The sequence below is a fragment of the Platalea leucorodia genome (genome assembly GCF_965183815.1).
Source record: "Platalea leucorodia genome assembly, chromosome: 4".
Classification (NCBI taxonomy): Eukaryota; Metazoa; Chordata; class Aves; order Pelecaniformes; family Threskiornithidae; genus Platalea; species Platalea leucorodia.
This window is the reverse complement of record NC_138826.1, coordinates 20927427-20949005: the sequence shown is the minus strand read 5'-3', so window position 1 is coordinate 20949005 and position 21579 is coordinate 20927427. Positions and strand designations below refer to the sequence as shown.

The 21579-nt window shown below is 46.6% G+C and overlaps 1 protein-coding gene across 1 annotated transcript; it reads right to left on the bottom strand.

Moving 5' to 3' along the window:
- Positions 1-3148: 3148 nt before the first annotated feature.
- DRGX (dorsal root ganglia homeobox) lies at positions 3149-20232 on the bottom strand (the record flags this gene model as incomplete). Its single annotated transcript, XM_082311294.1, has 6 exons — positions 3149-3414; positions 13628-13740; positions 14070-14242; positions 16926-17027; positions 17310-17407; positions 20199-20232. The coding sequence occupies 6 exons, from the start codon at positions 20230-20232 to the stop codon at positions 3149-3151; spliced, it is 786 nt and encodes a 261-aa protein (XP_082167420.1).
- Positions 20233-21579: the final 1347 nt, after the last annotated feature.

The following is a 21579-nucleotide window of genomic DNA, read 5'->3' as shown; positions in this document are numbered from 1 at the left end:
AAAACTTGAGAGGAAAGCGTGGCTCACCATGCCCTGGTTTCCACAACATGCTCATGAAAATGCAAATATGTATCTGCCTCCCCTAGGGACGTTGCGAGAATTGTTGGTGAATTGGCCTAGGATTTAACATGGCGTTGCGCAGACTGAAAACATACCAATCCAAATGCTTCATTTATGGCTGACTTAGAGCAATCACCCAGAAAATCATATTGAATAATTATAATCAGAGACACACGAGACACAAAAGAATCTAAAAGACTTTGGGCTTAAGCTTCTGGGGCACTAATGCCACTTTGCTCCTAACAGGAGGCTGTGCAAAACGTTGATCCCACCACAATTTTGCAAGTTGTGAGACATCCAGCAGGTTCTAGCTGTGAATCCGAGAGCCTCCCCAATGCTGCAACATCTTTGTGGTCAAAGCAGAACTGGACGGTCATCAACATGAGAGCAGGTGCTTGGACAGAGAAATTGATCTGAATGAAAACAGTACAGGAACTTTTCAGGGTCTTCTTTCTAAATTTATTCAAGTATTAAACAAACAGAAACTACAGCATGCATCAGATGATACTTTTCTTTATTGTACAACAAAACTATGGACTTGTTTGTAATTGCAGCATTTCCAGCAACATCAGGCAGACTTGTCGATGTTATCCAGTTTTGCACAGTCACTAGAGTGTCGCATCATGAATTATTAAATCAGTGCTTCGTGGTAATACATAATTTCTTATCAATTATTCATGCTAATGTGCGTGTAGTTTACTTAATTGTGTTATTGACGATCAAAAGTAATTTCCTGAAAATCCTCAAGGACAGAAAATTTAATCAGCGTAACTACTTTTCAGATGCAATGCTGTTAAGTATTCTTAATTTGCTCAACAATTCACTTATTTATGTACCTTTCTGGAGGAAATACGAGTTTAATCAAACTATTAGATTGAAGAGTTAGTGTACAGAAGGGCTGAAGTTCAACTGAATGCAAGGTAATTATGTTGAAATGAAGTTGGGCCTGCCTCTTTGGAATGGAATTTTTTTTTAGTCTTTTTTTCAGGGAGGGTCCACAAAAAAATTATGATTGGGAAGATCTCTAAGAAAACAGTGATTCTCTCTTCTCCAGCTGCTCCCCACAACAAAGCACACAGTGACCTACTTTATTCTGGTGGAAGAAAAGGGCTGTTGCTGTTTTTTAAACCAAGCCATAATTTGCAGCCAGGGAAGCCCCCTCCACCTACAGTTCAGCAGAGCAGCTCCTGAAGCTGGAGCACAAAGATGGACCACAGACTACTGCATGTTCCCCCAGCAGTTAGGACAGTTTGGGATTGCCAAAAGAAACACATGGTGTGGCAAAAGTAGAGCAAAATGACTCCATTTGATGAATGTGGGCCCTGTCAGACTTTTGTTTGTACTTGGATCCAAGGACAGACCCAGCACTGCCCTCCCCGATGGCTTGTGTCCAGAAGACACAAACCCCACCCTGGGGGAATGCCCAGCACCCTTCACTCCTAGAGCAAAGAAGGTGCTTAGTGTTGCCAAGCCAACCCCTGAAGACCAGGGCTTCCACCCTTTGAATGGGTGCTGATGCCAAGCCTGGCCTCAGGGAAAGGAAGGTGTGCACCAGGGGCTATGGGAGGGTCTTGTGAGCACCAAAGAAGTCTCAGGTTCTGTGAAATTTGTGGGCTGAGATCGCTTGGGTAGGGAAGAGAAATTTTTACTGCCAGCCTTACTTGGGACTGCCTTTCCAAGCACATCCCCAAGCTCAGATCCAGTAAGAAGCCAAACACAACCCAGTGTAAAAGTGTGTGCTCAACGCATTGCAGGAGGCCCTCAGCACAATGCGCAGGATCAGAGCTGACAGGAATCCTTCCACTAGCCTCCACATTACTTGGTCAAGTCTCAGAGCAGTGGTTTCACCTTGTTCTCCAGGGACATCTGTGGACAAGCCTAAGGAGGCTGCAAAAGGCACCTGAGAAAAGCAAGTCCATGTCACTAAGTTTAACTCTGCATCTGCATTTCCCATGGCAAAAATGTGGGGCACCCCAGATTAAAATGCCTGCTCTAGAGCATCAAATCTCAGTCTGCTTTTCTTTAGGGAGTTTTGGGTCAGAGATAAGACTATATTTCCTGAGGCATCAATTTCTCCTTTGCACTGTGCCCACTCTGTAATAATTAAGACATTTTCATCTCTAGATTCATTACAACAAGCCTTCAGTGAATGGAATAGTCTGATTTTGGCTGGCATAAAGAAATATCCTTCCAAGCTTTATTTCTTCTTTATTAAAAACAAAACATGCAAGGACATATTTGCAGTGTTGCAATGCAGGATTATTTTGTTTTCCAGTCTTTCCTTCCAAGAGAATGATGCTAATATACCCCCAGCTTTGTGCAGATCTAGACACACCTGCACTCTCCATTAAATACCAGCATTCCTGTTTGAAGCTATGAATGCTGCTCTGCAGTCATGTGTCTTTTATGTCTAACACAGGGAATGGCAAGAGTAACAGACTAATGATCACATAGAGACTAGTGCAAGGATTTTATTCACAGGTAAACTGATCTCAGCAATTTCCCAGTGATCTACTCCATGGCAAGTTTCACTTTTTGGGAAAAGAAAGGAGAAGGAAAAAATTATGAAGAGTTTCGTTCTATTTTCTGCTTCTCTTACACCTGGCTTGCCTGGGATAGATTTGGTTAAAGTCAAATGCCATCAGAAAACAGCAAGCCAGACTGGTATATACCTGCATGTTCCTTTACCTCTGTTGTGCACGGTGGGGTAAATGATGCCTCTCCTGCCCTGGACGTCACGTCTGGAAGCGCTGCCCTTCTGCCAGCCCTCCATCTCACACACAGGATGGGGAGCTGAGATGTGCAGGAGCATGCCAGGATCCTGGGCATTTCGGTGTCCCTGGGATGTGGAGGGGGGGCTAAAAACAGTTTCACGAATGTTTCCAAACACAGATAGTGCCGATAAATCAGGGGAATGAACTTACAGCAGCGCAAGAAAAGCAAGGGTGCATGAAAGGCAGCTGAAGAGGCCACTCAGACTTGCTGGGTCCCTGGTGGCCCCGTGACGTCCTGCCAAGGCACGGCCACACTGCAGTTCACCCCGCGGTGGGTCCCTGCCCTGAGCCGAGAGGTCGGCGCCAGTCCGGCCTCATACACTCTTCTCTCCTTCCATGTGCTCCTTGGCTGGAGAGGGCTGCTTGTCCTGGCTGCCCTCGGGGCCGGGTTTGGCAGGAGGAGTGGGGCTGCTGCTGGCGGCAGGCAGGAGGTTGGCAGACTGGAGCACAGCCTCCGAGTGCTCCCGGGCCTTCATGCGCAGCGCAGCCACGCTGGCAGTGCGGTTGCTTTGGCAGCCGTAGGTGGGCAGGAAGGAGAGGCCCATGGGGTCTGGAACGCAGCACGAGCACAGCGGGCTCCCTGGGAAGGAAGGAGACAAAGCACCATCACTGATGGGGAAGGTCATGGGCACTGTCTGACTGTTCCCTCCATGGTCAATCTGGAGAGAGCAGAGATGGGGTTGGGGTCTTGAATGGCAACATCACCCTCCCCTAGTGACGTTTAGTGGGTACATAGATGTTCTCTGGATCAGCGCTAGAAAAGCCAGATCCTGTTCTGCTGAGGCCCACTATGAAGGATCTTAACACTGTGAATCATCCAGGGTGACAGAGTGAATGAGGGCAAGCAGACTCAGAAGCAAGCGGTGAAGACTCAGAAGCAAGCAGTGAAGTTTAGATCACACATGAGATTTCCCCATAAGAGAGGCTGAGCTTGTCCCCAGTTCTCATACCAAGCTGCTGCTCTGTGGCTACCATCAGCCCCATGCTGGAAGTGTCCCCTGCCCTCCGCCTGGACACTGAAGCCTGATCAATTTGGGCAGCTGCATTTGTTAGGTGAGTGTGGGGGACCCATCACTTATCTACACCTGAAAGATTACTGCAGAGAGAAAGGTGAAAATATCCTGGTTATTATGCAGGAAGTAATGACCTTCTCCTATCTCACTGTAGGATGAGATAGGCTTTTCCTTGGCCAGGCCCCTGCCAACTCTTGGCATCATGTCTACCCATGGGAGTCTGTTTACCTTCACCCACCCAATGTCTATGCTGCTTAAGGATGACGCCTCAAAGAGAATGGCCTCCAGAAGTGACCCAAGGCCACCTAAAGATGCTGCTGCCAACATGGCTTAAGAGTCCCATCAGGAGAGACGGGCCAGACCATCTCTACCGTGTCATCTGAGACACATGGGCTGTCCCAAGCAGGCAATAAAACACTGGAGAGAGGGTGAAATGGGTATTCCTCTCCCTTTAAGCCAAAAGGCTACCCTGCAACCCACCACCAGAGGCAGTCCTCACTCCACCAGCTGCCTTCCTAAGCTGGACGACTGCATGCTCTTCCTCTGGCTTATCTTTGATAATGCTGGGACTTGGGCCAGTTCCCAAAGAAGCACACCTGGAAGTGTAGGTTGATCACTGGGCAGGACATGCAGTCCCTCCAAAAAGCTACCCTAGTACCTAGCTTAGATGTATCTATTGAATGAAGGAGAATCTGTCAGAGGAGTAAGGTTGGGAGACAAGGTGAGATGGCTGAGTTACGACTTTAATTTTCTCTCTGGTGAGAAACGTTGAGTTACACCATTTTTCCAGGGGTCTCAGAGGCCACACAAACTCTGCATCCTCTTTGGCACCCCTGGCAAAAGCCTGTCCTTTGCTGATACGCTGCCTCCCAACAAGAAACAGCTCAGCCGTGCACATTCTAACACGGTGCAATGTCTTCCTCTGATCTTTCCAAGCCAAGGACTTGCTTTAATTTCTGCAGTTAATATTTGAGTTAAATGGCTCATGACTAAGTGATGGAACTAATAACCTGCAGGGAGCAGGTAGTCTTTCTTTTACACTTCTGCTCTCGGTAGCAACGGGTCAGCACCCATCTGCTAGGGATGAAGGCAGACAGTTGTTTGTTTTTAGGATATTGGCAAGACTTCTCTGCAGCAACTGTCAGAGATCAGCAGCTTGCAGGTAATGTTCAGGAAAAAATACTCTTTACATTTTAAAAAACACAACCTACAAGGGACAAGTTATTAATGTAACTGGAAAGTCGTCTTTTCTCTTGTAATACTGTTCTGATAAAGCATATGATCATCAGACCAACATTTCCATGGGTCCAGGGATTCAAATGAATTGCACAAGCAAGTTTCAGCACTTGACTAAAGCCCTCACTTTTTTGCTTTTAGCACTAGGAAGCTTACAGTTTTTGCCACCACCAGACATGGTCATAAAGTAATTTTTTGCCCTGTTGAATTGCAGACACTTCAGGGGTGCTGGATGGCCACAGTTTTAACAAGAGGGAGGAGAGGAAGATCGGCACTTCAGAGTCCCTACAGTCTGCAGCAGGTCTTTAGCTGCAGAAGCCATACAGAAGTCTGTTTTTTTCACTACCATTAGCCCCACTACCTTAAGGTTCAGCTGTGAAATGGGGGAGCACGGAGGCCTGCCGGTGCATCAGCTGTCTTTACACAGCTGCTTTCTAACACAAACTGAGTGAGATTTTCAAACGTGGCTGTTCAGCTCCCAGGCTGAGGGCTTGCCCGTCTGCAGTACCTAACACAGGACCGAGCACATTGTCTGCTCAGTGAGAGGTGGGGAGAAGTGGAAAAGAGTCTTCCACTTTTCAGAAGAGCAGGAATCGGCTCCATCCCCTAAGAATAATTTTCATTCCATTGTTAGAGAGGGATAAAATATTTATCAGTTTTCAGTACCAATCTAAGCTCTTTGCTTAATAATTAGACCTGATATTACCCAGTGGCTCTGCAACATGTGGGTGCAGAGTTACCTGTGGTGGAAACTAGGCTATCTCTAGCAATAATTCACCCATAAACCATTCCTTTCATTTTCACTGAGGTTAAAACACTTGCAAACAGCTCACATCTGAAAAAAATGTAAAGTAACAAATGTCATTTGCTCCAGGGTCCAGCTAGAATACAGCAGAGTAAGATTTAGCCGTATTTCTTTTTAATGTAAAAGGAAGGTTGAATCTACTTTACAATTGCCTGTGCCTGTGGGTAGTAAGTCCAGTGAAACCTGTCAGACTTTGCTGGCACAAAAGCCAAGACGAACAATGGGAGAACCAGGAGCTCAAGGTCTCCACCTGCCCGTCAGTCAGCCTACAATGGACAGGGATCTGACTTTCACCAAGAAAGAGGCATCCACATATAGCAGACATCAGTGGTTTTTTTACATCTTATTGTGGTAACCCCGAGTCCACAGTGGGGAAGGAAGGAATCTTTCCTATTATTTTGGATCCTCAGAGGAGTTTAGGCACCTAGCTCCCATAAAAATCAGTGAGGGTTAAGCCGTTAGCCCTAGATCTTGATCCAGCTTCCAATAACATCTATGACAGTCTGCTATTACTTTAGTGGGATTTGGATCAAGTTGCTACAATACGGACAGGGTACCGTTTTCTTTCTTTCAGGAACTTACTGCCTCCTGTACACAAAATTAAAATACACAATTAGATTTCCATTAACTTACAGCAAATTCTGCTGAATTGATCTGAACCTACTTGTATTCCTATATGAGATCATACTTTAAATGCTCAGCCTGAACATAAATACTTAATGTAATAAATACAGTCTGAAATATTTGATCCACTTGGCAGTTTAATTGATCTACTACAGAGACTGACAGGAAAAATTAAATTAGTTCTGTCTTGTCTCTGCCAACATCACATTTCAATTGTAACAATATTTGATCTACAATTTTGGTTGTGGACCCTTTTGTGCAGTTCCAAGATTCAGCTTCAGCTGAAAAGAGTGGGGTGGGAGCAGGGCCCATATTGATATATAAGTATTTAAAATATATATTTTGTTTTTCAACTCAACAGTTTAAAGAATTTAATAGATAGCCTTTCCAAAAGGAAAAACCCCAGTTCCCTTCCCCTTTCAGTACTTGTGCATATCATCATTTGATGTGGACAGCTGAACAGCAACCTGACATGGAGGGAAGTGAGGAAACATTCCCATTTAAAATCCTCACTTGTCAATGCATGCTGTCTAGTTTTCAGAGGAAATATTATGCTTGATTTAAGTATTGTTTTCTTCTGGTAGTAGTCACATTGGTTTGCTTGAGCTCTAAATCCTCATAAACTCTGAAATCACTTCCACAAGGGTTGGAAGGTCAACAACAACCTCGAGTTCATAGTGTCATTTACCAGTGAGAGCTGATTCAAAGACAGCTCCCTCTCACTCTTCATACATGACGCCAACACTGCCTATTAAAGCCTGAGGCACAAGCAGGAAAAACAAAAATGGCTTTATCCAAACCTTCTTGAGCTCTGAATCAGGAGGTTCAGAAGAACAAGACAAGCATGAACTTAAAGCCTGAAACAGAGAGGCACTAGACACTCCCAGTATAATTTAGGGTAGCCTCAAGGCTGCTAAAGTTGTGCTAGATGGTTCCTTCTTCTAGTGCCTAAGCTGGTTAAGTGTGGAGGGCACCCTGTGCTGCCCAGAGGCTGGAAGAGCACTTCAGAGCTGACAGCAGAGTCCAAATGTTATAATTTCTTATCTCCTTGGCTTGTGAACCCTATATGCCCAACGCAAACAACAAAGAGCTCATGATCTGGCTAAGTTGCTCTAACAGGAGCATTTTTGTGTAAATAACTTGACACTGGAACTGGAGGATTTCATCCTCCTTTATTTGTGCCATTAGTACTGTTCCAAAAAATAATTCAGAAGCCAGGACCTTGCCTGTTTGGACAGGAAAGCTGGCAGCAAAGCCCACAAGAGCTGGAAGAACAGAACCATTCCTTGAATACTGTCAGCTCAGCAACCGTTTCCACATCAGCAACCTTCCATGTCAAAACCATGATCTGACTCTAAATCCTGCTGACATGTTTCACTCCAAGAGGGGCCAATAGGAACCCCTGCCCAGCTATGGTCCACTAACATAATCAAGATGTGTCCTGGAGGAACAAGACAGCAGCCATTTCCTTCCCATGGCTCTTAGGGCTCCTAGTATCTGCATATTCCCTAATATTTGTGATAAAGACCAAAAAAATCTACCTGTGAAGTAAGGCAGTGTCAGAGTTGGGGAGCCGTGGTACGGGAATCAAAGTAATTTGCTCAAGGTCTGTGCATCTGCAGCAAACTAAAGAAATATTTTAAATTCTTTAAAGTCACAGTGGCAGGTAAATTAGGGAAAATGCCAAACAGAACCCACTTGATATGTTTTCTGTATTACATGAGAAAAGTCAGTAAGTCCATAATCAAGAATGACAGACAAAATAAAGGACCCCAAGAGTTTTGATTCCCGTTCCCCAGTCTTATGGTAAGCAGTGGTGCTTCAATTCAGTAAACACCAGTTCAAGGGCAAGTTAGGTCCTTGAGCGCTTCTTTCTCAGCCTTGGCAATAGGAATTGTCCGATGGAATCTGGCAAATTCTCTTCATCTTTCCATAATAGAAATTGAAATGTAATGGATGGGCAGTTCTAGTTGTTGTGGTTTTTTTCCTGGATACTGCAATTAAGCCTCCCTAATATGAACAACAGCAACCACAGCAGCAACAAACCATAAAAGAGCCTAATCAATGGTGCCCTGGAATATCCACTTTGATGTGCATAATGCAATCCTGCTTCTCTATCAGTAGTGTGGAGGTGCCGTGAAAACCAACTGAGCTATAACTTGCACAGAACAGAGCTGTGGGTGAATTATGAAAGTAATTCCCTGGCAAGTGTAATTATTTCTCTCCTCATACACTCCACTCATCACGGGGTCTGGGGAAATTTCAGTGGAATATAACAGACACACTCTTGGCCTCAGCCACCAGAATGGTAGAACACTTCCGCTAAAAACCGGAGATTCTTGTTTACACCCATTAATAACATCTTCTACATTAATGAATTGCATTCATGCTGTCATCCATTAAGAAGGTACTTTGAGGTCTCTCTCTGCACAAAACACTAGCTTCTCCTGGTGACTCTATTGTTATACAGCCCATAAATAAAACAAGTGTTTTCCCTTCATATTTGAGGTCTGCAATTAAATCTACTAAATGGACTGCAGATGCACAGTTTACAGTAAGTGATTCATCTTGGAAGATCATGGAAATGTTGAAGTCACCACAATGAAGTAGCATAGTTGTCAAATTAGGACAATTTCAGAGAGTAACAAACACCAGAAATTTCATCTATGCAAACCAACCTTCCTCATTATGGCCAGTGGTGAAGAACTTAAAACCCTGAAGTAGGAAACCCTGTATACCACAGAAGTTATGATCTTATGCTAATTTTTCAAATGAGAAATTGCATTTCCTGAAAGAATAGTACCTAGTGAGGTAATACGTTAGTTAACAGATGCGTGCTACTAAGTACAGCCTCCAATGTGCTAAGCTTCAAAGAGGAAGGGGACTCACCTAAGACAAGGAAAATGTCTGTTGTATTACTGAATAGAGAATATTGGATAGAAACAGAGAAAAACTGTCCAGTGGTAATGTACTCTTCTCTGGAACAGTCTATGCTCTAAATTACAGTTCTGATCACTATTGTATAGCTGGCCTGCTTCCTTCACAGCACATCCTGAGGTGGCAGTACCATCCCTTTGAGGAGAAAAAAAAAAATCTCAGTTTCAGAGACAGCAGAGTTCATGGGGCATGTTGCTCAGGGAGAAGAATAGCTTTCTTCTCATTCATCAGAGCAGACCTAGTCTCATACTCTAGCAATACCCCCCATTTACCTAGAAGTGGCACATGTGGGGTTCAGATGAGAGCTGCCTGTTGAAGAGTTGCAGAGCCACACAAAGCATAAGGCAAGCCTACAATGCACTGCACAATCTTTCTAAAAGCAAAGTTGCAGGCTCAGTCCCTGCCCCATGCTAGGCTGCCCTGAGATTTCTTGTCTCTACTAGACCAACTTCATCATCAACTATTGTATCCTTATACTACAAATTAGAACCAGGAACTATGTGCCCTAGACACTTTATGCAGCCTTGGAAATCTGGGTCTGGAGCCAAGCAATCAAAATCAGAGAAGGAGAAAGAGAGGTATTAGTTTCTTTACAGAAGACAGAGAACTCTCAGGTGGCAGAATGAAAATGGTCCCTGAGAGCATAAAATAATTGTTAATTAGTTACATCACCATCATCACTTGTTATTCACTGTATTGATTTTAATTGTCTCCTTCTAAAGCATCAGTCAAATATTACTCACTGACACCAATGAAGTGTTGGCTCACAAGCCCAACAAAGCACGTCTTGTCTCCTTCTAAAGCATCAGTCAAATATTACTCACTGACACCAATGAAGTGTTGGCTCACAAGCCCAAGAAAGCACGTCTTGTCTCCTTCTAAGGCATCAGTCAAATATTACTCACTGACACCAATGAAGTGTTGGCTCACAAGCCCAACAAAGCACGTCTTGTCTTCTCAAAAGAATAACAAAACAACCTAGGCTTCCCAGTAGTATCTGATGTACTGAGAGTGCCCATTTGTCTGCAGGCAGCTTTTACAGGCTTACTGAAGAATATGATTGGTAGTGAAATGGTGGTTTGATTCTGGAGCAACTATTTTGTTTTCAAAAGCACAAAGAATTCCTGGTAGTTTCAAAGCATGGATGGCACAAGAGAGACACCAGAAACAGCTCTTGGTCATTTCAGTCTTCAATAAAACTTGCAAAATCTTGGAAAAACCTTACTACTTGCTAAATTTCTCCTTATCCAAGCAATTCAAAAACCAAACAGCTCAGAATTTTATGCCCTGTGTTGAGTTTGATAGGATTTTGTGTGGCGTAAAGTCCTATGCCCTCAGAATCACCGTGGCAGAGTTCTGTCTGCATTTCTGCTCCAAAATGTGGCTAGATTCTCAAGGGAGAGGCTTAGGTCACTTCATTAAGACACATAAGGACACAGACTAATGTCCATCTAAATGTAGGGTTAATTCTCCTTTGGCAGGCCTGAAGTGTACAAATCAGCTCCTAGCTCAAAGCGGGAAATGAGAAGGGAGAGTCAAACAAACTGAATTGAGCAAGACGACAAGATCATATAAAGGTTTTGTGAACACTGTGTCTCTCCCTGTCCTTTCCTTCCTTCCCATAACCATTATCTCTTCCTCCAGACTGACACGTGAGCTTGGTTGTGCTCTCAAATACATTGGTTTAGATGAACCATCATTCACCTGGTGTTTCTATACCAAAGAAAAACAAAATGCTAATCAGGCCTGTGATACTTTTGGTCCACTCAGAACCTCTAGAGATCGTCCCGTTCATCATCGCCAGTTAACGAGACTGAAGCTCAAGGTCTGCTGTGCACAGTCCCTGCCCCAGTCCAAGTGAATTTCTCTTGGAGAAACAGGGAAAGAGGAACTTGTGGAGATGAGCCAAGGAAAGAGGAGACAATACTCCATATATAAATACCACAAGAAAGATGCTACAATTATTCGCTGCTTGTATAAATCAAATTTGCCAGCTTATAGAACAAGAAATTCTTCCCCCTTAACCTCAAAGCCAAAATTTGACATTACTGAGACCTAGCTGCAGAAGAAAAAGATCTTCCCCCAAAGCAGCAGCTCAGTCTATCAGTTCCGTGCAAGCATAACAATATGTTGACAGGCATAGGCAGCTCCACAAAGCTCCCGGTAGGTGGACATGCAGATGTGCAAATCTGTAACTGGATTTCTTAAAATCAAAATATACTATGTTACCCAGTCCTTTGCACGTAGCTGGAGATTTCTAGTGCCAGGCAGGAAATATAAACCGGGCATCTCAGTAACGAGCTGCACATGTAGCTGACAACATTCATCAAGAGAATGTGCATGCATCTGATAACTGACCAACACTATACAAATTATAAAAAATCTATATTTACATTTAGGACAAATTTTTCAGGGACACTGCCTCCTAGCCTGGGCAACTGACTATCTAATAAGTATCTCCACAAGAGATTCAGGAATAGGATTTTTCCTGCCCCTAGGTTGTGAAACTGCTATCAAGCAAAAAGGAGCAAATTATTAATTTCTCAGTTTAGTGGCTGAGCTGTAAAATCACAGAAAAGAATATCTGGAAGTCTTCCAAATAAGTAAAACTGAAAAAAAAACCCTCATGACAATTTTTTTTTCATTCACTTTTATTTCATTTTCTTTGGCTTTTGTTTATTGGGGTTATTTTTCTTAAAATTTAGATACATTTAAAGATGAAGCAAGTGAGAACAACGTATTGATGCATTTAATTTTGAAAATGCTTAAATGTAAATTTTAAGAAAAAAACATCCCTTATGTCTATCCAAAATTATTCACTGAACACATTTCCACACCTTTCAACCTGCCCAGGACTACATTTATCAACAAACAATCTTTTTGCCTGAAGAGTTTCACCTGTATCTACTCCAGGGAGGCTGTTCCTGCCCAATGGAAGGAGCCGAAAGTCTCTGCCCCAAGACCTTGCAGTCACAGAGCAGAGATCAAGAGGACTTGGGCCATCCAGCAGCCACTGCCTGCTTACAGGCTTTAGGTTGACAGTCATCGTTTAAGTTTTAGGGTTCGGGTCACACCTGTATGGCTTTTCTTGATTCAAAATCACAGGTCCCACACCTATCAAAATAGCAGTAGCTGTATGGTGTGTTTGGCTTCAGCTATTTTGGGAAGAGAGAAGGGAAGGGGGAACAAGGAGCAGGACACTGGACTTAATGCGAACCTCAGCAGTTCCAAGCATTTGCTTCAGAAATATATCTTGGCAATGCTGATTTAACTGGAAATACTCACACAAACCACGAGGTATGCCAGAGAACATAGTGAGAGGTATTGGAGGACATTTGTGTTCGTTGTGGAGGGTCTTAAACTGGGAAACTTTCCTCACAAATTATTGCACCACACTGGGGCATAGAATAAATGTATGTGCCACTTTGTGCTTGGCAGTGCTATGAGGCTTTACATCCTATAAATCTATAAATTGAATTCATCCTGCTTACACCCTTAGTCTTATAAATTTTTAGACTAGGAACAGCTAATGGATCAGCTGGTGATTTATTTTTAAAAGATGCATACTGCTACTTTTTGGGAGCTGAAAAGGATATGGACACTGGATGTTCCCTTCCTGAAGCCTGGGTTCCAGGTAATGAGGAATTACTTTATATCCTCCCCTGTCCCCATGCACACGCTTTATTCAAGTTCTCAGAGGGGACCTACTGCTCAAGAAGAGAAAGGGCTGGCATTGTGCAGAGATGTACTGCAAAGGAAACCGCATGCAAAGAGCGGATGAGGCATCAGTAACGGTGCCAGGTAATGTATAATGCAAAAGGATATGCATAACTAATTTATTAGTATAAATTTGACTTTAAAAAAAAAAAAGCATATGCAAAGAAAACTCTGAAGAAGCAAACCCTACCTGCCTTGCTCCTTGAGACAAACCCTGACCTCACTAAAACTACCTGTCTGAGTAAACTCAAGGAGCTTCGCCACAAATGATGCTATAATTTACAACAGGAGACTCACTCCTGTACCTGCAGCATCGGTCAGTGCAAGTCCTGCCAATCATAACAGAAAGAAGGATCCATCATTTCCCAAAGGCTTCTCCACTGGCTCAAGTGGGAGCATGCTGCTTAGCTCAAAAGAGCTGCTCTTTGAGCTCATCCCTGAAGTTAAACAAAGTCACTTACCTTTTAGAGAGGCGACATGGGATAAAGCTTGTGCGTAGGTGGCTGTGTTGAGAAGAGTCCCCGGCAGGCAGGAAGGGAAGAAAGGTCCTGTAGGACCCACTGCTCGACTCAGGCTGATGGAGAAGAGAAAACACCTTACAAAACCAGAACTAGCTGATTCCAAAGACAGCGTATGCACGCAAACATGTTGGTTTCTCAGAGTCCAACTAGATGGGACCAAGCCTGGATAACACAAGCCTCCCGTAGCCAACAGCTTCTCAACATCTCCATGGGGAGCAGTGAGCTGCAAGAGAGACAGCTCATCTTCTAATGATTTGAGCTGTACCTGAAGATGGTACCATGTAGGTCAAGGCTTAGCAGCAGGAAAGTCTGTATGTATGTACATATGTATGATGCATACTTGCCTCAAAGAAAGGCAGCTGCTAACACGTATTACTCTTACCTCTGCTGGATCTCCAGACTCTCTTTTTTATTCCTGGTTTGATCTGCTGGAGAAGGGGAATTTAAATTCCTCGCAGGAGGTGCCACCTCAGCCATTGTTTCCTTAGAGCCCTCTTGGTCAGAAGAACCTCTCTCTGTTTTCCTCCATTTAGCTCTTCGGTTTTGGAACCACACCTGGAGCAGGAGAGCAATCCAGGCTGAATACAGTGTTTAGCCGAATGCAAAGCAAGGAAATTGTAAATTGTTACTCTAGTGAAATCAGTCATTTAGAAGCTTGGCTAAAACTTCCTCTTATTTTGTGTCCCCATTGTTATTCTAGTTGAGCCTTAAGATTACATTTGTATCTGGAATATTTCTGTGTCTGGAAAACAAGCCAGGAATGTCTAAAGACATTCAAAAGGCATGTTAAAAATAAAAAAAATAAAAACGAGTTTTGATGCTACTGTGCCAGTTAGCAAAACATTTAAACATGTGCTTGCCTTTATGGACACATTTAATTCTCACTGATTTCTATGTATTAACACATCTAAAAGCCTTTTGTATAGGGATGGACTTCAATATGTACCTAAGCACCCTGATGAAACTGTATGTAAGTCTTCAAATGAGCTGCTGCTAGAATCAGAGAGGTCAGAAATGAAAAGGTGTGTATTAGGCCGTCTTATCCAGCCCATTTCCCGGAGAGGACTGATACTTTCTGTTATTCCTCTGATATATTTGTCCAGTCTGCATTTAGAGGACTCAAAAGGTGGTAGATACTAATTTTGGAAGATCATTCTGCAGTTTACTACACACCAGTTTCCAAAACTTTTTTTTTTCCTGTAACGCAATACAAATATTCATGTTCTTGATTTTATCCCCCGACTTCTAGTCCAAACACTTTTTTTTTTCCATTTACCTTGGAGCTGATGCTCTGAAAGCACCTTATTTGAGGTGGAAAATGCCAAGCCTCTCTTGAGGTCAGGAATCCACATTTTAATACATGACTTCAAGTATAAGCGAGATTTTATTATTATTATTCTCCTCCTACAACTCCATTTTAGTTAGCTGCCTTTTAATTGCATGTATCAGCAAACGTTGAATAATGATTTTATCTATATTCTAAATTTAGAGCAGTTAAATGCAAAGCAAAATGCAGACACTTTCTTGCGTCTTAATTGAATGAAGGTCACAGCTATAACAACATTTAATTGAGCTATTTTTCATTATCATATTTTAATGACTTTGCACTGACAGTTCGCCTGCTTCTGAGGAAAGAGCATGATGAAGTCGTTTATTTCCCTATTTAGTTATTGTTTGACAACATCATCTTCGATTAAGACTCTGCTTTATAGCACATTAATCATATTTGAATGAGCAAGGGGTATAAATGTAAACATATCTCCCATCCTCTGTGTTTCCCCATGTCCCTGCATGAAAGCAGGCTAAACAAATGCTTGCATCTATTGTCTGTTTGCATAATAGCCAACAACAAAGCTAAACACCAGTCCTCAGCAATCTAATTGTCACCACCCCTATCTCACCCTTGCACCTTTCAGGAAGAAGTTATGATCTTCCACTTCTGAATGCTCAATAATTGTGCCATTTATCTCAATTTGCAGTTCAGTCTTTAGGCACCAATAGCCAAAATGGCATTTTTTATTATTTTTTTAAGCCAGTACCTACAATGCAGTGGCAAAAGGAGATTTTCATTTCCAAATAATAATCAGTTTAATTTGCCCGCATATGACCAATGATTCATGTTCAGATTTAATAATCAGGATCGCATAATCTGATTATAGGAGAAATAATTTGTTTACAATCCCCAATTTACTGCAGTGAATTCCATTATCTCTCTTCAGCCATTGGGTTTTAAGAGATACTGACATGACCCTAGGGAACAAAAGGCAAGCTATTATATTTCCTACAATTAGATCTTTGCATAGTCTTAACCCCGAGCACCTAAATAAAAAAAATACAAAAGCAGCATGCAGAAAAGCCCCATAAATAAAATGAATACATAATCATGTTCAAAAAATGGCTTGCAACTCTGTGGTGGATGCCTGCAGAGTTATGGGGATCCATCTCTGACAACTGCAGGGCTGCTGTTCTTAGCAGAGCTTACGCACACACAAAGTTAATCCCTGGATATGGAAAAACAAACACCTGGGTCAAAACAAAAGGGGGAAAAAAGTGGGGAGAAGGAAGGAAGGAAGGAAGGAAGAAAAGAAGGAAGGAAGGAAGGAAGGAAGGAAGGAAGGAAGGAAGGAAGGAAGGAAGGAAGGAAGGAAGGAAGGAAGGAAGGAAGGAAGGAAGGAAGGGGTGGGAAAGAGTGGGGGTGGAAAGAGAGCGATTGTGGCCAATGGTGTTTATTGGATCATATTAAAGGTGTGGGAATTGCTCTGCAGGCTCTTTAGCTGTCTAAATTAAGTGTTTAGAAAGAAGGTGAAAGGGAGAAAAGTTGAAGAGGTGCAGAAGATTTCTTCCTGGCAGCTGGGCTCCCTGCAGTTGACTAACCCCATTGCTTGACAGTGGTCATAGTTGCTTTGGAGAATCACGTCTCAGCTCTTTTCTCCACACACACCCCCTCCAAAAGCAAGGAAATGGATGTGCATTGATGTAATTTAGTACCTTGGAGACGCGGACAAATTAGTGTAGAACATTATCACTAGTTAATTATGAATGACCGATTAATCAACCTAATCTAATATTCCACATTATGTTGATGTTATTAAAGTGCATCATGAAAATGACAGATCGTCTTCATTTGCGTTCTTTGGCCAAATGTGCACTCTGCAGTCATGATGTCAAAAAAAAAAAAAAAAAAAAAAGTTTGCCAGTTTGAATACCCGAGAGTTAAATAATTCCCCAGAATGTTTACCTGCACCCTGGCTTCCGTGAGGTTGATTTTCATAGCCAGCTCTTCCCTAGTGAACACATCGGGGTAGTGGGTTTGAGCAAAAACGGCTTCCAGTGCCTCGAGCTGGTGGAGGGAAGGAGAGGGAACATCTGTCAGGGCCAGGGCACAGCTCGGAGCGCGGTGCGGGCCGGGGAGCTGCCGCTGCCGGCCCGGGGGGCTCCCGTCCAGCTGCCCCGGGGAGGTTTCTGCCAGGGATGGGGAAAGCGGGGCCGCCCGAGGCTGGGGGCTGCGGGCCGGGCGGGGAGCCGGGCGGGGCGCGGCGGGCAGAGGGCAGGCAGGTGGGCAGGGAGCAGGCAAGGGGCGATCGGGGTGCAGGTGAGGGGGCAGCGAGGAGCAGGTTCGTACCTGCTGCAGGGTGAAGGTGGTGCGGTTGCGGCGCTGCTTCCTTCGCAGGAACCCGTCGTCGAAGTCGCCGGCGGAGTGACCTCCGAAGGGGGCCGCGCCTGCGGGCGGAGAGCCGCGTTAAGGGCCGCGGGGCGCGGAGCCGCAGCCCACGCCGCGCCCCGGGAGGGGGAAAGGGCCGGGAGCGGGAGCCACCCCGGCTCGGAGCCGTTCGGGAGCGGGACGGAGCGGGCGGGGAGCGCTGCCGCGGGGCGCGGAGCCCCGAGCAGCTCGGCCGGGCCGGGGGGCACTGCAGGAGCCCCGCCGGGCAGCGGGAGCCCCGCCGGGCTGGGGGGTCCTGCCGGCACCTGGGGGTCCTGCCGACCTGAGCTCACCCCGCCGAGGGTCGTTTTCGGGCCAATTGTGTTTTAACAGGACGAAGGCTTTGACTCAGGTGTGGTGGCGGCAGGTCGAGCTCGTAAAAGCCCTGCCTGTCTGCCGGGGGAGCAAGGGGAAGCCCCCGTGCCTGGAAGGAGCAGGACCGGGGCCGTTGGCAGTTTTTTCCCCGCACACCCACGCACCCTCCGAGCAGCGGCCGAGCCGCCCCCGTGTGCTCGTCCTCATCCCTGGAGGCGAACGGCGAACACGGCCACTGGGCTTCGTACAGTGCCGAGCGCCGGGGGCGGCCGGAGCCCTCGTGGGGCTCGGCCACGGCTGAACCGCCGCGACTCGGCAGCGGGGCTGGAGGAGGGAGCCCCTGTCCTTCCCCGACGGGGGCGTCGAGAGGCCCGAGCGGGAGACTGGGAAACTGGGGTTTGCCCCTGGTCGGAGGCTGGGAGAGGACAGACAGCCCGCCGGGATGCAAACCGCCTTCCGTGGAGCAGACCCCGGCCTTCGCGGCTCCCCCAGTTATACATCACCAGTGCCCTGGCTGAAATACTTCACTCCCTTTATATTCGCTGACAAAACACAGTAAAAAAAAAACACCAAACCAAAAACAACAACAACAAAAAACCCTAAACCAAACCCAAAACAACAAAAAGCCACGGAACATAAAAGTACCCAAACCCACAAAAGCGTTGCTGAGTGTCTCCAGGACCCCACTCGCACACCTGCCCGGTGGAGCACCCCGGGCCGGGCCGGCCCTGCCTCGGGGCGCAGGGGCTGGAGGTCGCCACTCATCTTGCAGCATCATTTGGAAGATAAACACGGCCCCCAACTCCCTTCTTGCACAGACGGACGGCTCGCCGCGGCCCTGGGAGATGCTCATCAGAGAATAAAATATTGTCCCGGTGACCCCAAGAGCCCGGTCACTTCCCTCCAGCACCGCCGGGGCTCCCCCGGTGACCAAACCCACCGAAAACGCTGACCGAAAAGGGCTTTTCTGGTGCCGCTTCTTCGGTTTGGCGATGGGTGGGTGGCGTTTTTCATTGAGGAGGGGTATATTTTTGTTTTGTTTTGTTTTTTACTTGGGATGCTCTACGCTGGGTGGTTTCACCCTTTAGCAGGGCGGACCGGCCGCCCCCCGCCCCGCTGCTGCCCTCGCTGCTCCGCCCGCAGCCCCCGCCGCCGGCAGAGGCGGCAGCCCGCGGGGAGCGCTCCCCGGCTCGGGCCGCCCAAACCAGGCACCAGCCCCAAACCGCCACCGGAGAAACAAACAAACAAACAAGCAAACAAACAAACAAGAGCACGTTTCCAAAGCTGTCTGCCAAAAACTAACGAACAAAGCCGCCCCAGCGCTCGGTGGCACAGGCGGGGGCGGCAGGGCGGGCTGGCGGGGCGCGGAGGGGACCCCGGCGCTGCCCTGCCCGGGCCGGGGACAACTTTGGGGAGACAATTTTCCAGCCGGCGATGCTCAGACCGGCTTGGGGCCGCTGGTCCTGGGGCAGCCGAGCTTACAGGCGGGGATGACCCTTCCCCGGAGGAGGATGAAACGCGGGACCACCGCTTCCTGGCAGCGCTGCAGCGGGGAAAGCCCCTCGCTCGCCGGGCGATGCCCGTGCAAGGCGCCGGGGCGGGCGGGCAGGGGCATTTGGCGGGGACGGGCCGCTTCCCCCGCCGTGCAGCCGCGGGGAGCGCCGGCCCGGCCCGGGCAGGGCAGGGCAGCCCGCCCGGGGCTGAAGTTGGGCGGCCGGGGCTGCTCCCCGCACTACGAGCGCTGGCCGGAGGGAGCGGGTGCCCAGGGCCCTGGGCTTATGTGGGGAAATCCCGAAGGCTGCCATTTATTTATTTTTTTTTAAAGGAAACAAACAGAATAAATAAACAAACCCCTCTGATCAATAACACAAAGAAAAAAAATCCTCCCAAATATTTATTTTAAGCCTTTTTTTTTTTTTCAGTCGTGCCCCATCTTTCCCCATCCTCCCGCAGAATGTTTGTAAAATAGCATTAAAGATTTATGCGGTCCCTTTGGCTGGAGGGAGGAGGCGTGACCACGTCCTGAAAGTGTCCCGATTACAGCCATGACACCAACATCTGTGCTGGGAGGGGAGAAAAGCATCTCTTTCGTAGCCTGAGGCTCAACTGCGGGATGGCTATCCACAGAGGGGAGGCAGGTGGCAAAATGACGGGGGTGGGGGTGTAAAAACAAGGCCTTTCCAATAGGAATCAAATTAAAAAAAAAAAAAAATCATGCAATCCTTCTTTCCATCCTGTGACAAGAGGGGAAAGCTGGGCGCAGGGAGGGGGGATAAGGTTGTGTTTTCTCAAGCAAAAAGATGATGCGCTTTTATATTTAGCTGCCTCTATAGATCTGCATCTTATCTCAGCACGTATCTATACCCCGACAGTCAAAAGTGCGGGCCCTTGGAGCAAGTCGGACCACAGTTTCTCCCTCCGTCCCCCAGCGCACACCCCACCACCACCTCGAACTTCAGCTCTCGTACTTACACGTCTCTGTGCGACAACACTCACCCTCTAGCTGCGGGGGGCAGTGGAAGTAGAACATGGCCCTGCGGCTGGGCGGGCGCCCGCTGCCCGCCGCTGCGAGGCCGACGGCGGCCGGGGCCGGGGCCGGGGCCGGGGCCGGGGCCAGCCCGCGGGGCGCGGGGCTTCCGCGCACCCCCCGCACCGACACACCGGCACCAGCTCCCCCGCCGGGCACCGCCACGCACCGCCGAGGTGTCTGCTGCCGACCTGAAGACAGAGAGAGAGGGAAAGAACGGAATAGGTGAATAACCGGGAGAAAGCACCCAGAGAAACTCAATGACAATCCTAGATCCCATCCCAGAGGAAGCAGAGAAAGTAGTGTCTGACGCTCTGTGCAACGAACTGAAAAAGCCAAAGGCAGAAAACTCCATGGTAGGTGCACAGTAATCAGAATCAGTAAAACTTTGTTGCTTCTCTCTCTTTTTTTTTTTTTTTTTTTTTTTTCACGAATAGCAGATTATCTGCCTCTTGTTCTTCTGTCTATCTATCTATCCATCTATACGTTCATTCAGTCATTCGTTCATCCATCTATCTATCTATCTAGTTATCTCAGATATTCCCTTCCAGAGCAAATAATTACATAAAGAAAAAAAATGTTTATAGCTAAGAATGAGCCATTTAAAAAAAAAATTAAATTATTCTGCCTAAATGAAATGGCAATAAAACCTAAAAGCTTTCTTCTTTTTAAAGCATCCAGCACACTGAGAGCTGTGTTCAGGTTGGAAACCAAAGTCCTCGGCAAGAAAAAAAAAAATTCAAATTATATGCAATCACATAAAAAAAATCCAGAAGGCAAATAGAAATAATAATCCATACCTAAACCGAACAGAAGTAAAAATCACCAGTAAGGTTTGGGGGTATTTTGCACTGGAATAAGGAGCTGTGAGTTGTTGGCTGCAGAGAGACAGAAGGGCTCTGTGGAGTTCTGGAAGTGGCCAGATGTCTTTATATCTGTCTACAGCATGCTCTGCCTCTCAGCACTTGCCTTTATAATCTCACGCATAATTGGCCTTAATCTGATTATTTCCAGCGCTGTCTACAGTGAGTAACTTGGATAGGTCTATTGGGCCCTACAAATGGCCCACGTGGTGTGCAGATCGGGGGGGGGGGGGGAGATGAAAAGAAAAACCCCGTCATTTCTCAGCAAACACCAGGAATGTGAACAGCAGCAACAAAATCCCATTATTTTCCGAGCGTTGGCGCTCCGGGGCTCGGCGGCCCCCGGCCCCCCGCCCCGGGGTGCCCCGGGCTGCGGGGCCGGGGGGGCCGTGCCGTGCCCCGCCGTGCCGAGCCCCGCCGTGCCGGGAGAGCCCTGCCCCGCCTGGACCCCGGCGCTGACAAAGCGCCGGCTAATTGCCGCCGGATG